This window comes from Pristis pectinata, chromosome 27, assembly GCF_009764475.1.
Source record: "Pristis pectinata isolate sPriPec2 chromosome 27, sPriPec2.1.pri, whole genome shotgun sequence".
Lineage (NCBI taxonomy): Eukaryota > Metazoa > Chordata > Chondrichthyes > Rhinopristiformes > Pristidae > Pristis > Pristis pectinata.
Genome location: NC_067431.1, coordinates 6002402 through 6016545, shown reverse-complemented (window position 1 = coordinate 6016545; position 14144 = coordinate 6002402). Strand labels below are relative to the sequence as shown.

Sequence of the window (14144 nt, the reverse complement as noted above, 5' to 3'; positions counted from 1 at the left end):
GTAGGAAGTTTTCAAGCTAAAAGTACTGTAACTTCAATGTGCAGATGCCTACTGTGTATGAGTTGATGTACATAATGCAAGTGTTTCTTACAGTAGTTGCTTAAGCAATAAGTCTATTTTACTGATGAAGTGACATTGATTTATTACAGTGAATTACCCAACTCCGATTGCAGAGTTAGAGATAGGATTTTTTGGTCATACATGCTTGTGACAAAGAGTGGAGCTTGTAGCTTGAGATCAATGTCCCCATGTTTCCATCCATTCATGTTCACCTGTTTTGTTTAAAGGCCTGGTCTATGAACCTCAGTCTACCCATCTTCATATTGATGGGTCTCTGCATCAATGCCACCATCTTAATTTAGAATTATGGCAGCAGCTGATTGGTAACAGGCTCTACCTTGACAGCTGGAATTTTTGTGGAGTTATTAAAAAAAGCGTTTCGATTTCTGTTGGAAAATGCTGCTTATCTTTTTCATCTCTAAAACATCCTATGGTATATCACCTATGTGGTTAATAGACACATGTCCAAACAGAAAGCACTGGCAGAGAATACAACCGTAAAGGACATCCAAATGAAACTCAATTCTAACCTTGCTCAACTACAAAGCAACTAATTTCCGACAAAAGTCAATGATAGCCATCAGAAAGACGATTCAGGATGATCCTTCTTAAATCAGTAGCAAAAATCAATTTTAGCAGCCTGTCACTGATATAGATGAGATCAATGGATATCAACTCTTGAGACTTGCTTCATCTGTGTTACACAAAATCATGCTATGTTTGACATTTATTAACATTTTTCTATCAAGAATGGTCATATAAAATTAATTACAAATGCAGCCCACGTGAAAGCAATTTGTCAGTGTGTAAGTGTTTTCTTTTAAATCATGTTGTACCTTTGCCAGTTCGGAATGTCAGCATGGCTGGCTGACCTTCACCAGAAGCACTTCGTGCAACCATTAGTACTTCATACAAGCTAGAGGATTCAAGCTCAGCGAGTTGCAGTTCATTCTCACTACCAGGAACCCGAATCGTGTGCCAGCTTCCCAACATATTCTCATGGTTGTCAAGCTACAATGAAAATAAGAAATTAGCAAAGGTGTCTGCATTAGGATCCTCAATTCCACTTGACTTTGCCTGACTCTTGTATTATAACCTCCTGTTGTACTCAAAAAGACATGGACATCTAAGACTCATGCAGGTCAAGATATCACTGCAATGCAAATAGGTAAGTGTGCCAGATGCTTTAAGGGATTCTGCTGGCTCAGGTTTGGGCATCACCTCCACATCGGTAGCCTATGTTTAATAATGACTTCCTACAGAACAGAAAAAGTGAGAAAACTATGTCCTTTTTATGTGGATTATAGCAATCCCACAATAATAATGGCAGAATTGGGAGTACTGAGGTTACACATCAGTATCAGCATCATACCTTGCGATACTTGACGAAGTAGGCATTGATGGGTGAGCCACCATCTTTTCCTGCTCTCCAGATCAAATCATAACTATCTGGATTAGTGGTATATGGAGCACTGAGAATGATGGGAGCATCGGGTGGAGAGGCAACATTTGTCTTCTGCGTTCCCTTAGGGGCAACAAACTCCTTTGTTGGCTGCTGTTGTTGGAGCACAACGTCGTGGTTATAATCATAGTCTATGCTTTCATCACCTTCGTCACTCTGAACGATATCCGAACCTCTTGCCGGTATTGTGGGCTCTAGGTCATCAACCCCGGCCTTTGTTTCAATGGAAACTAATAGGGAAAAGAAACAAAATATATTGTAATTATTCTCAAAAGTATAGCCACTTTACCAATTTAAAGAATGCTGACTGCTTAACATTCTTTGTCTCATTTCCACCACCCCCCACACATTTAAATTCCAACAGCAAGATTGTTATTCAGAGCCAGATGAAACATACACCACGGTCCCCAGATGTTCATCTCACTGCCTCTTGCAAGAAAACCAAGGAAAACTATCAACGTTTCTCATTTAATTGAAGCCAGACTATGTTTGCTCTCGTTTATTTATTTAGGATACCACAGGCAGCAGCAGGATAGGGGAGGATGGGCTGCACTTGTTGAAACTGGCACGTCTCTCAATAACAAAGAAACTATCAATTCCAAGAGGCTGCCAGCACCTCTCAGCTGATCTCTAAGTGTTTATACTTGAACAGCCAGTTGCAATCATTTAACCCTGGAGGTGCTGGCTTGGTGGATTTGCCTGGCATGCATTTACAATGCTAAAAGATACTATACAAACACAAGTTATCGTTCTATTAACCTGCAATGAAGACAATGAACACAAGTGAGATAATGCTGACGACTCTAGATATCAGGACCTACCTGATAAGGAGCATTTTGAAAGAGCTTGGAAAAGCAAAACAATGCCAGTCTCCATTTTGTTTTACTGCAACACACCCATATTTTACTATAATGTTGAATTTAGAGTCAACCTGCATCTTGTCCATGCTCAGTGGCAGACTAATGAGAGAGAATTATTCAACTGTCTCTCAAGGGACTCTGTGATATAAAGGTGTTCAATTATTTAGGTGTTGCAACAAATGTGACCCCAGTGTAAAAACTACAATCTGCAACTGGGGGGAGTGTCACCTTCTCAGTAATACTGCCTTTTAGATGCGAGGCTAAACTGAAGCACAATCTGCACTCTCAAATGAATGTAAAAGATCCCAGTGCACTACTTTGAAGAGTTATCATTTGCTGTTTGAAAGGTTATGTGCAAACTGGCTGCTGCTTTTCCAACAATATAATAGCAGTGATACATCAAAAGTATATGGGGTGCAAAGTGACAAAGCAGCAGTGCTGCTGCCTCACAGCTTCAGGGAATCAGGTTCAATCTTAACCTCGGGTGCTTTCTGTGTGGAGTTTGCGTGGTCTCTCAGTGACTGCGTGTGTCCCCCCCTGGGTGCTCTGCTGTGCTCCCACACCCTCGATATGCTGGTTTGTTGACTGGCATTTGTAGATTACCCTTTAGTGCAGGTTAACAGAATCTGGGAAAGTTGATGGGCAAATGCGAAGGGGAATGTTGCAAGAATTCAGGGAAAGGGGAGGGAGAATGGAACTAATGGAACTGTTGCTCCAGAAGCCAGCAAGGACCTGATGGGACGAATGGCCCTGTGTTGTTACAAGTACATGATTTCACTAGCTGCAAAGCACTTTGGGACAATCTCAAAGGGAAGCAAAATATACTAAATAAATGTAAGACACAATACAGGTCACCGCAGGGTGATGAATGTCCAATTTATGGACAGCCCTATATACAAACAAGCTCTCATAATATTATTAAATTCAAAATTCTGACATATATACATACATTCGTTCCTGCAAATGGCAGAACTAGTTTCCTCTCGCTTTTCACTTTTAATAATTGTTCTTTCTTTTTAGGCTTGTGTGCTTTCAATGCCATTCACTACAATACTGTGGAGGTGTGGTTTCCATATCAAGTAATTTGTGTATTTTCCAACTTATGGAAAAGATCAACTTATGGACATCTGTAAGAACAGAACCTGTTTGTTACCTGGGGGTGGCCTGTGCTAGATAATGGCATGCCTGGAATCACTAATTTGAAGGTAAGCTTTTTCATGTGGTATTGTCATTTAATGATACTCCTGCACATCTGGTGTTGTGGATTGTAGCTCCTGCACTATAAACTCCAGTCTCAATGCTGTCATGTTGGCAATCAGAGAAACTTCTGAGATATAATTTACTGTTTTTAAATTCAATAACATGAAATAATACAATAATGCAACAGTGTCAATGATTAGGTTATTGGAGCATAAAATTGTAATTTCTTCATATAAAAAAGGAAGTGATTTATTAATGGTTTATTTGCAGAGCAGAACATTTAAATTGTTTACATGTTGAAACTTCGTTACAGTCTGGAATATTCAGTCAATTCAATGCTACGCTGCTGCAAAGCAAGCAAATAATAAAGCTCTCCAACTGGTCACAATACGAACACAAACAAGGGTATAAGGAGAAAATCATGTTCATATATAAAGAAAAAGAAAGGCAAGTAATTTTCCAATATACATATTTAATTGAAATTTAGTCTAATTTTTTTTGGGGGGAGTTTTCCTGAAACTTTACAGGTTTTGGTATTGAATCAACTTTTGGCCTGTTTGGTTCTGTGTTCGAAAGGCGGCTCTTTGCTTTAACTTCCTGAGATTTGAACTGGATTCTGACACAACTTCATAATCCAGTCTTGATTCATCTTTAGCAGATATCCTTTTAACTACATATTTCTTATTTTATTAATTTCAGTCAAATATTTCAGAGTGCTACAAACCTCCACAATGGTTCCACCCTACCACTTGCGACCTCCAATTGCTAGGCGGGCTAAGAACACCAATCCACTCATTTTGTTTAAGGTTGTACTCTTTCTGATTAACGTCAGGTTGACTCTAGAATAGAATGAGGCTCTTGTGTTCTTGCATTCTTTTTATCTAGAGTTTTGCAGGTGTATATCCTGTGGTTGTGTATGGAGTTGTTCTGCATTTTGGCAAGAAATTGGCTATGGTGTTTTGAATATCTCTGCAACATTTATCTCTTGAGCCTCTCCTTAACTACTCTGACTGACCAGTGCCTGCTCCGTTTAAGGCAATATAAAGGAATGAGAATATGTTTAATACCATTCTGTTTCATAACTTTTGTGATCAGTCTGCATGAAAACTGAAGGCTATTGATTGAACAAGCTCTTCAGGGAAGAAATGTAATGTAGATATAGATCTCAATTTATCTAAAGTACACAAACCCATGTGTTTCATTTCAAATCTACCTTCATTGACTGTTGATCAGCACCAGGAGATTGTCCTTGCCTCTTGTTATTGTTTTATTCTCCCCAAAAACTTACAGTACTTCACAACCATGACTGCCCAGGAGTTTTGGTGAGTTGTTACTATAATTTCGACCAATAGCACACTTGCTTACCAATGATTTGAGGTCACAGTCCAAACAGAACCAATAAAAAAATGCTTTTTCTAATTGCTTTCACGCTAGAATGATTTCTATTTGCCCTGTATAAATTTTTGCAATCTTCTCCGAAGACTAATTGTTATTGCTCTATGAAACCATTTGATGTACTTCCCCCAAGCCCCCCACCCCCTTGTTCTCAAGACAAACCATTACAGTGATTGAAAAGTTTTAGTTCCTCATCTGTACTGGTCTAGTTCAGTCCATCCTTTTGATAAGTGTTCAACCCTATTAACACTGAATCCTTGTACTTTGCCTGCAATTTCAGACACAATTACTGGAAAAAAAATCACATACAGCACATTTAACATGTAGATCATATTTTTATTTCTGACATCAAAGTCCTCATGAAAGCACTGCAACACACATCCTGTACTTGTAATGCCATGGAATTGCTCATCCTAGATGCCAATCTAGTAGGAATATCTGATTTGGAACCTAATCTCACCGGTAGTAGCATGTGATCTGTTACTAGGGTAAAGAATCTGCCAAATAAAAACTGACAGAATATTTCAATTCCAAGTGGTATCCCCAGCACTTCTTTCTCCATTTGTGCTTAATTGAGCTCATTCTGTACGAGATTGCAACAAGCCAAGTAATCAATCACCAAGCTTTTTCCACACCGGTGCCAAACTTGTCACATCACATGCCTATTCAGCTCAAGTGCAGTATCAAAATGAACATTTGTTAATCATTCCTTGCGTTCACCATGTGCGCTTTGTTGCTCCTTGCTCCACATTCATTTCACTTTTTCAACAGGCGATGCAATGGTGCAAGCAGCAAAGATTGGCAAGAAATCACACTTCATACCATGCCACCCCCAGGAATGACCTTAGTTTTCTATATTTTCAAAATTTTGTGCATTAGTGATACCCTCAATGTTTTTATTCACTAATTGAAGGCCATCGGCATTAACATTAAAAGCAAGGTACACAAGTTTTTGTTGCAAAAATGCACATTTTTTGTTAGATTTTACCTCATTCTAATCTCCTGAACACTTCCTCTAAAATCATACGATAATGTTCATCAGATCATCTTGATTACATAAAGAATCCATCCATGCAAGGCTTTATCCACTGAAAATCTTGGGCAAAGAGTTAACCCCACTGGCTAATGTCACAGTCACACAACATGGAAAAAGGCCATTTGTCCACCACATCCGCACCAACCAGTGGGCACCCATCCATATTAATCCCATCTTCCTGCACCTGGCCCCAAGCCTCTATACCTACGCGATTTAAGTGGTTGCCTTGATAAATGCCGCCAGCAATTCTGCTTCTGCCATTCTCTGGCAGGGCATTCCAGATCCTCACCACTCTCTGGTCAAAATGGTCCCCTTCAGATCCCCTCTAAATCTATATAAAAATACAGCCCTTTGCCCAGTATGCAAGATTGAAATTCCCCACTGGGAATATTCAGTACATCCCCATTCCAGTCCCTCATAACATTAGTACTGTAATCCTTACTGCATATTAATTACCACTGGGGCTATTTAATGCATATAACAAAAATAAGTCACTCAGGCAGTCAAGACTGTACTGTGTGAAATGCCTGGCCCATCATCTCAAAATGCTTACACGAATCATACCAGCATTCCATTCCAGCATTGCACCAAAAGTGTGCCCTCTACACACAATCCAAAGTCGGAGGGGTTCATGTCTTTAATTGAAACTGGGTGATCTTTTATTAATATACTGCCTTGTTATTGAAACAGTATTTCATAATTAAAAATGCTGGGAATGAAATGCTCACTATTATTTGGCCTTTCTGCATTAGCATATCATGTCAAAAGGGAAAAAAAATCAATTTCTGCGAGGTAAACCAGACAGTTACTATTACCAAATTCCAACACAGTTTAGGTTCTTAACAAAAATGTCAAACTACGATTGCAGCATTAATGTTATGGGGCAGGAGGTAGAATAGAACTGGATAGGCAGTGCCACACGAATGCACACCAGAAGTGCTGCCAATTTATCTTCCAGGATCAGGTCCCAATTTAGTCAGGATGAAAGCCCTCTCCCATCAAAAACCTGGTATAGTGGAAGGGAAATTGGGACACATAACCCCAAGAGGACAGCAATTCTTGCAGCCTCAAAGTCATTACAGGCTTTTACACTTCAGCTGTCATTTTCAAACTCAAGTATGATTACAGCAATTGATGGAGCACTATACATCTGGGATCAGGGCTCCAATCAGTGAGGATTGAATGCCACCTCCAACCATTAACTTCAATACATTTGAATAAGAATTGGGACATACAATCCCCAAATGACACCAATTCCAGCAGTCTCAAAACCACTGAAGGCCTCAACATTTCAGATGTTATTCTCAAACTCTAGGGATTGGAGCCAACTGGGTTTTGCATTGCTAAGAGCAGATATAAAAGGCTAAAGCAAGAAGATACACATTTCTAACATTCAGATAGAAGGTATGGTATCAGTGTAAAGATAGGGTGAAATAGAGTTCCAAACTGACAACTGATTTGGACACTTAAGCATAAATCTTAAATACCTGTTTTCCAAAATGAAGTAAGAGTTTTAATAACAGCAGTTTACCAAGAAAATGGCAATTACCAAGCAAAACTGTGGTACATGTACAAATAGCATTGTGTGCAGGGAATTAGGTTCAGAGATTTTTCTCTCCATTCAGCAATTCATCCACATCTTGAATGGCCAATGGCACTAATCTTGTGCTTGACTGGAACCAATGCGCTTCTAAAGATGCTGCAAATGCTTCTTTAATCAGATACTTTCTCAGTACCGTGTTGATAAAATATAAATCAAGAGACTTTGGTATTACTAATGCTCAAGAGACATCTTATCAATTGATCACTATGCATGTCAATGTATGATCTGAAGGACCTCAAAGAGAAACTGATGCTCACCAACTGAGAGGAAAGCTTCTGCTTGCACTGAACCCATTTTGTTGGAGGCTTCACAGATGTATTGCCCAGAACTTTCCAATGATGCGGTGCGTATGTAAAGAGAGCTTGATCCAGCTCTGGACACAGTGAGGCGAGGAGTATTGGAGTTTGCACTGCCCGTACCAAGGGGTTGAGAATTCCTGGATTTTGACCGAAGAATGTGAGAAGGATGGCTGCTAATCAGCCCGTGACGATCGAACCAGCGGATAATGGGTGTTGGTTGTCCAGTGGCGTTGCAAGTTAATATAACAAACTCGCCTTCAGTCACTCTCATATTGGTGGGTGGGGAGATAATCACAGGCTTTTTGTCCCTATCTATAAAGAAAAGAAATACATCTAAAAATCAAACTCTGAAATAAATTATTTTTCAATTATTTCAAATTTCATACATTGGCGTTGCTATTACAAAATACTACTACTCAGCCCTTCACTTATCATGACTAAATTCCTTTGTTCTTTTATGAAGTGCTTTCCCATTTCTTATCTACTTAGCACTCTGAATATTATCATATTACATCTGCCTCTTACTTTTGTACTCATTATTGACCACTAACTCCCAATGTCTCATTCTCTTCCCTCTTGGATGAAAATTTAGGCTCTCATTATTCATTTTAACCATTTGACACAAATCTGAAAAAAACACCTGTTCATTTTTACTACCATTGCATTAACTGCCTTGTTGAATAATATCAAGTTGGATGTTAAACACAACTAATTTCCTGTTTTCCTTTCATAAAATTCTTTACAGAACTTTTGATATGCCACTAAATGATATGGCATTCCAAAGTGATTGTTTAGGTTTGCATATAAAGGACAGTAACCGAGCAATTTGAACACAATGGAAGGGAAAGGAAGATCCCCACCCCTCCACTTCTAATTGTTGCTTAATGGCAACACGTTCATTTTTTAGTAGTGCTCACCTGACATCATGTGCCAGAAGCTTTGTGAAATTCCACACTCCCCCATCCCCCCCACCAGACGTCCATCTACTTTTCTCAAGTTCATAGAAAACATCTAATCCCCACCTTTTTGGCCAAGAAGTGGCCAGATACCTGGTGTATATAGGATATCCATTTTCCCACAGTTGTGCTAATCTACAAAACAGTCTTTTTAGATTCTCATTCTAAAATATATTAGAACATAGAACACTACAGCACAGTACAGGCCCTTCGGCCCAATGTTGTGCTGACATTTTATCCTGCTCCAAGATCTATCTAACCCTTCCCTCCCACATAGCCCCTATTTTTCTATCATTCATGTGTCTAAGGGTCTCATGTACCTGTTTGGACTATGAGTCTCGCTGATGATTGCATAGAACCAATCCCATTTTCCACCATGCACTGATACATTCCAGCATCCTCAATATTTAATTCCACAATCTTCATTCTGTTCCCAGAGACAAAGTGTCGAAGGCCAGCTTGGACAGTAGCTGCGTTGTGGTACCAAGTGATATTGGGCAGAGGATTTCCATGAAATTCACAAGTTAAAAATGCTGTGGATCCCACAGGCAGTGTCAGTTCTTGCAATCCTTTGATGATTGTTGCAGGCTCTACAAAAATAAAAAAAATTACATTCGAGTGTATTCCTTTAGCAAAGATGCTGAAAACAGCAGGACATTCAAAATGTCTTATTGGGCTTCAGCATCAGAGAGTCTTGTTTTCTCTTGTACCATGCACACTTCGCATTCTAACTTGTTCCTGAGCCCTTGACTGCCATGCTCGCAATGCACCACCTTTCTCATTCTGTAGGATAGAGATTATAATTGGCGCTACTTTTAATATTCACATACTCCATGCTATATTAAACACATGACAGTAACTTTTCCCCCTGTAAGTCATAATGGCAAACATTAACTTTGGTAATTACCACCAAGTATCAAACATTTGAAAGAGAAGCTCAGTCCTTGGAATTATGATGTTATTGCAATCACAGAACCATGGTTGAGGGAAGGGCAGGACTGGCAGCTTAATGTTCCTTGGTAGAGAAGTTTCAAGCGTGACAGAGGGGAATGCAAAAGAGGGGTAGTCACACTACTGATTAGAATGAATATTAAGGCAGTCCTTAGGGAGGATATCCTGGAGGGATTGTCTAATGAGGCCAGATGGGTAGAACCTAGGAAAAAGAAAGGAGTGATTGATCACTTTGCTGGGGTTATACTAGTCAACGGGAATTAGAGGAACAGATATGTTAGCCAATCACAGAAAGGTGCAAGAGTAATAGGATTATAGTAGTGGGGGATTTTAATTTTCCCAATATTGACTGGGATTGCCTTAGTGAAGGGGGCTTAGATGGGTGGAATTTGTTAAGTGCACCCAACAAAGCTTTTTTGAGAGAACATGTAGAGTCCTCCTAGACATGGAGTAGTACCTGACCTTATCTTAGGAAATGAAACCAGGCAGGTGGTGGAAGTGTTGTTGGGGGTACACTTCAGAAACAGACATCAAGTTTCAAGGTTTGTTCTTAAGATCTTGAATTGGGGGAAGGCTGATTTCATTAGAGTGAGAGAGGACATGGCAAAAGTAGACTGGGAGCAGACACTTGTGGACAAAACAACAGCTGACAAATAGGAGCTTCCTCTTTTTTTAAAAAAGGACTTGGGCTATCACGTTCCAGTAAGGGTGAAAATAACCCTGGATGACAAAAAATATTGAAGATTTGATCATGAACAAAAAGGAAACATAAGGCGGATATAAGCAACAGGGATTGAGGGAGTCTCTTGAGAAATACACGATGTGTATGAGATATCCATGGGTGAGGTGCCAGAAGACTGGAGGATAGTTAATATTTTTCGTTTATTTAAGAAGAGCAGCAGGGAAAAATCAGGTAACTGCAGGCCATTGAGCCTTACATCAGTGTTAGGGAATTATTGGAGAAAATCCTAAGAGACAGATTTATGTATATTTGGAAAGGCGGAGGCGGGGCTGATCAGGGATAGTGTGTGTGTGCGCGTGCGCGTGTGGTGAATCCTGCCTCACTAATTTGATGAGTTTTTTTGATCAGGTAACTAAGGTTAAAGGCAGGGCCGTAGACATGGACTTTAGTAAAGCATTTGACAAGGTTCTGCAGGGTAGACTGGTCCAGAATGTTAGGGCACATAGGATCCAAGGCAAGCTAACTAATTGGATCCAAAATTGGCTTGATGATATGAAGCAGAGCATAGCAATGGAAAGGTGCATTTCTTATTGCAAGTCTGTGACCAGTGGTATATCACAAGCATCGGTGCAGGACTCTTGTCACTGGATTATTGACTTGGATGTGAATGCAGATGGGAAAGTTAGTAAGTTTACAGATGACACTCAAGTTCGTGGTGTTGTGGATAGCAAGAAAGGATGGTTAAGGCTACAGCAGGATATAGATCAAAGGAAAGTTGTGCAGAGCGATGGCAGATAGAATTTAATCCTGACAAGTGTAAAGTGATCCATTTTGGGAAGACAAATAGGGGTAGGTCATACACAGTATATGGTAGAGCACTAAGCAATGTTGATGAACAGAGGGACCTTGGGAATCAAGTTCATAGTTTCCTGAGAGTGGCAAAACAGGTGGATAGGGTTGTAAAGACGGCATGTGGCCTTCATAGGTTGGGGGATAGAGTATTAAAATCTGTGTTATGTGGCAACTTTACAAAACACTGGTTAGATTGCACTTGGAGGACTGTTTGAATTCTGGTTGCCACACCATAGGAAGGATGCAGTTGTACTGGAGAGAGTGCAGAGGTGATTCAACAAGTTGTTGCCTGGATTGGAGGACTTTTGTTATGGGGAGAGATTGAATAGGTTGCGTTTGTCTTCCGTGGAACAAAGGAAGCTGAGGAGTGACTTGATAGCTACATAAAATTATAAGAGGCATGGATAGGGCAGATAGTCACAATCCTTATCCCCACATTAAGATGTCAATAACAAGTTGGTATAGGTTTAAGGTGAGATGTTTTGAAGTTTTTTAAACGTAGATAGTGGTTGATACCTGGAAATTGCTGCCAGAGGAAGTGGTGGAGTCAGGTCCAATCACTACATCTAAGAGATATGCAAGGCATAGGAAAGATATGAAGCTAGTGCAGGCAAAAGGGATTAATGTAAATGATCAAAAAGGTCAGCATAAATGTAGAGGGCTCAGGGGCTCATTTCAATGCTATACAACTCTGACTCTTCAGGCAGCCAGTGGCGCAATCTACAGTGACCTGTCATGTGATGTACTTACTGAAGAAATAAGAGGTCTGCATTATTGGTTGGAACACAGATTAACAAGTCTGTGAAAACAACAGGGTATGTCAGGATCTTATGGCAGAGGCAGCCTCACTCACCAAGCTTCTTATCTACCAAGATCACAAATTAGATAGTTTTAAAATCACAATTAAATCAGAAATTATCCAGTTCATTGCCTTACGTGGGACCCATATAACAGTTATAGAGGTGATTTGATTTCCACCAGTCAGCTCATTATTACATTTGGCTGCACCATAATGCACAGCTTTAAAAATAAAACAATGGGCAAAATTTCTGAATCTGTGCACTAACTGTAGAGCTGCGTCTGCCAGGTCACCATTCAATGATTTAGTGGATCACTGTGACAAACATGGATTTCTACAACAATTTTCATGATTTCAGAACGTCTATAAATGCTTAACAGACAATGATGGTAGTGTAGGGCAGGCACGGTAATGTAGCAGTTAGCGTAACGCTATTACAACACCAGTAACCTGGGTTCAATTTCGGCCACTGTCTGGAAGGAGTTTGTATGTTCTCCCTGTGTCTGTATGGGTTTCCTCCGGGTGTTCCGATTTCCTCCCACATTCCAAAGACATATGGGTTAGGAAGTTGTGGGCATGCTATGTTGGCACCAGAAGCGTGGTGACACTTGTGGGCTGCCCCCAGAACACTCCACGCAAAAGATGTATTTCATTGTGTATTTCGATGTATATGTGACTGATAAAGATATCTAAAAAAATCTAAGTACTTCTGAAGTGTAATCATTATTTTAATGAAAGAACCCTGGTGTCAAATTGTACACAGCATGCTTCTAAAAAGAGCAAAATGATTATTAGTGCTTTAGCAATGTTTGTTGAGGGCCAAGTATTAACCAAAAATACTGGGGATATCTCCCCTAATCTTAAGAACTGTGCTAAGGGATTTTGTTTTAAATCTATCCAAGAACATTTGAGACCTTGGTGTAAAGCCTCATTGGAAAGATAACACTCCTGACAGTGCAGCATTGGGATTTGAATCTACTGGGTCATGGCTGGCACAGATCAAATCCTGAGAACTTTACTGCTGAAGTGTGAAGAAAGCTCTCATCTATACCTGATGGAAAAAGCAGCCAGCAAAATGCCTCAGTTCCACAATGAGAACATAAAACAATTGCCTGGTTTCAATTGTCCAGCAGGAGCTCAGTTGCTGATAAAAGAAAAGGCAGGTGTGAGAGAAGATAAATGTATGTGGGGGGATGGGGAATATTGGGCCAGGAGAGAATGGGGTGAAATCATGATGCCAAGTTTCTATCTAACTCACCATCAAATATCACAGAAGAAGAATATCCTCTCAAATGACAAAATGGAGACATCAGCTAACATAACCTATTATTAGCCACTCCCCTTAGCAGAAGATGGAGAAAACTGGAAAAGGGAAATACTAAGTATAAATAAACTCACTCACCATGAACAATGACTGTGTAGTTTGCAGTTACTGGTTCACCCTCTCCATTTTCAGCAATACACACATAGCTCCCAGCATCTTTTGCTCCAGCTTGATCAATAACAAGGTTACTGTGAAAGAATTTCAACCTTTTGTTTCCAGACAACTCCACACCATCTTTTAGCCATCGAATATGTGGGGTTGGAACTCCACTTGCTACACATTCTAGAGTCAGAGGACTGTGCTGAATCACTGTTACATTTTGTGGGGCTGTGGGGTAGATGATGTGCGCAGGATTGGTTCCAGAACCTACAGAGAAAGATGAGAGAAATCACAATATGCAATTTTAAGCAACCTCAAAACAGCTGGACCAAGAAGTGTGCACACATCCTAAATATCACTGTACAATGGACAAGCCACACAAAGTTAAAAAAAAAGTGAAAAGGAAGCTGCAGCCAAGAAAGCTGCTGTTGATAAGGCAAAATGGCAGGATCAAATAGTGATAGAAAAGGGAGAAAATAAATAATGGAAGGTAAACTTCTGGCCTGTAAGTAAGCTGTGAAAGAGTCGATGACTAAAAGGGAGGGGTTACTTTAAGGAGAAAAAGT

The 14144-nt window shown here is 40.0% G+C and overlaps 1 protein-coding gene across 5 annotated transcripts in view; it reads right to left on the bottom strand.

The window, feature by feature from the left end:
- Positions 1 to 14144, bottom strand: part of cdon (cell adhesion associated, oncogene regulated) — a 132053-nt gene that overhangs the window by 35065 nt on the left and 82844 nt on the right. For all 5 annotated transcript variants that reach the window (XM_052040001.1, XM_052039999.1, XM_052040000.1 and 2 more), the window contains 5 exons: positions 13558 to 13845; positions 9192 to 9461; positions 7874 to 8227; positions 1433 to 1752; positions 897 to 1071 (listed from right to left, as the gene is read on the bottom strand). In XM_052040001.1, the coding sequence (XP_051895961.1) occupies positions 897 to 1071; positions 1433 to 1752; positions 7874 to 8227; positions 9192 to 9461; positions 13558 to 13845 (1407 nt within the window). The remainder of the gene's footprint in view (positions 1 to 896; positions 1072 to 1432; positions 1753 to 7873; positions 8228 to 9191; positions 9462 to 13557; positions 13846 to 14144) is intronic.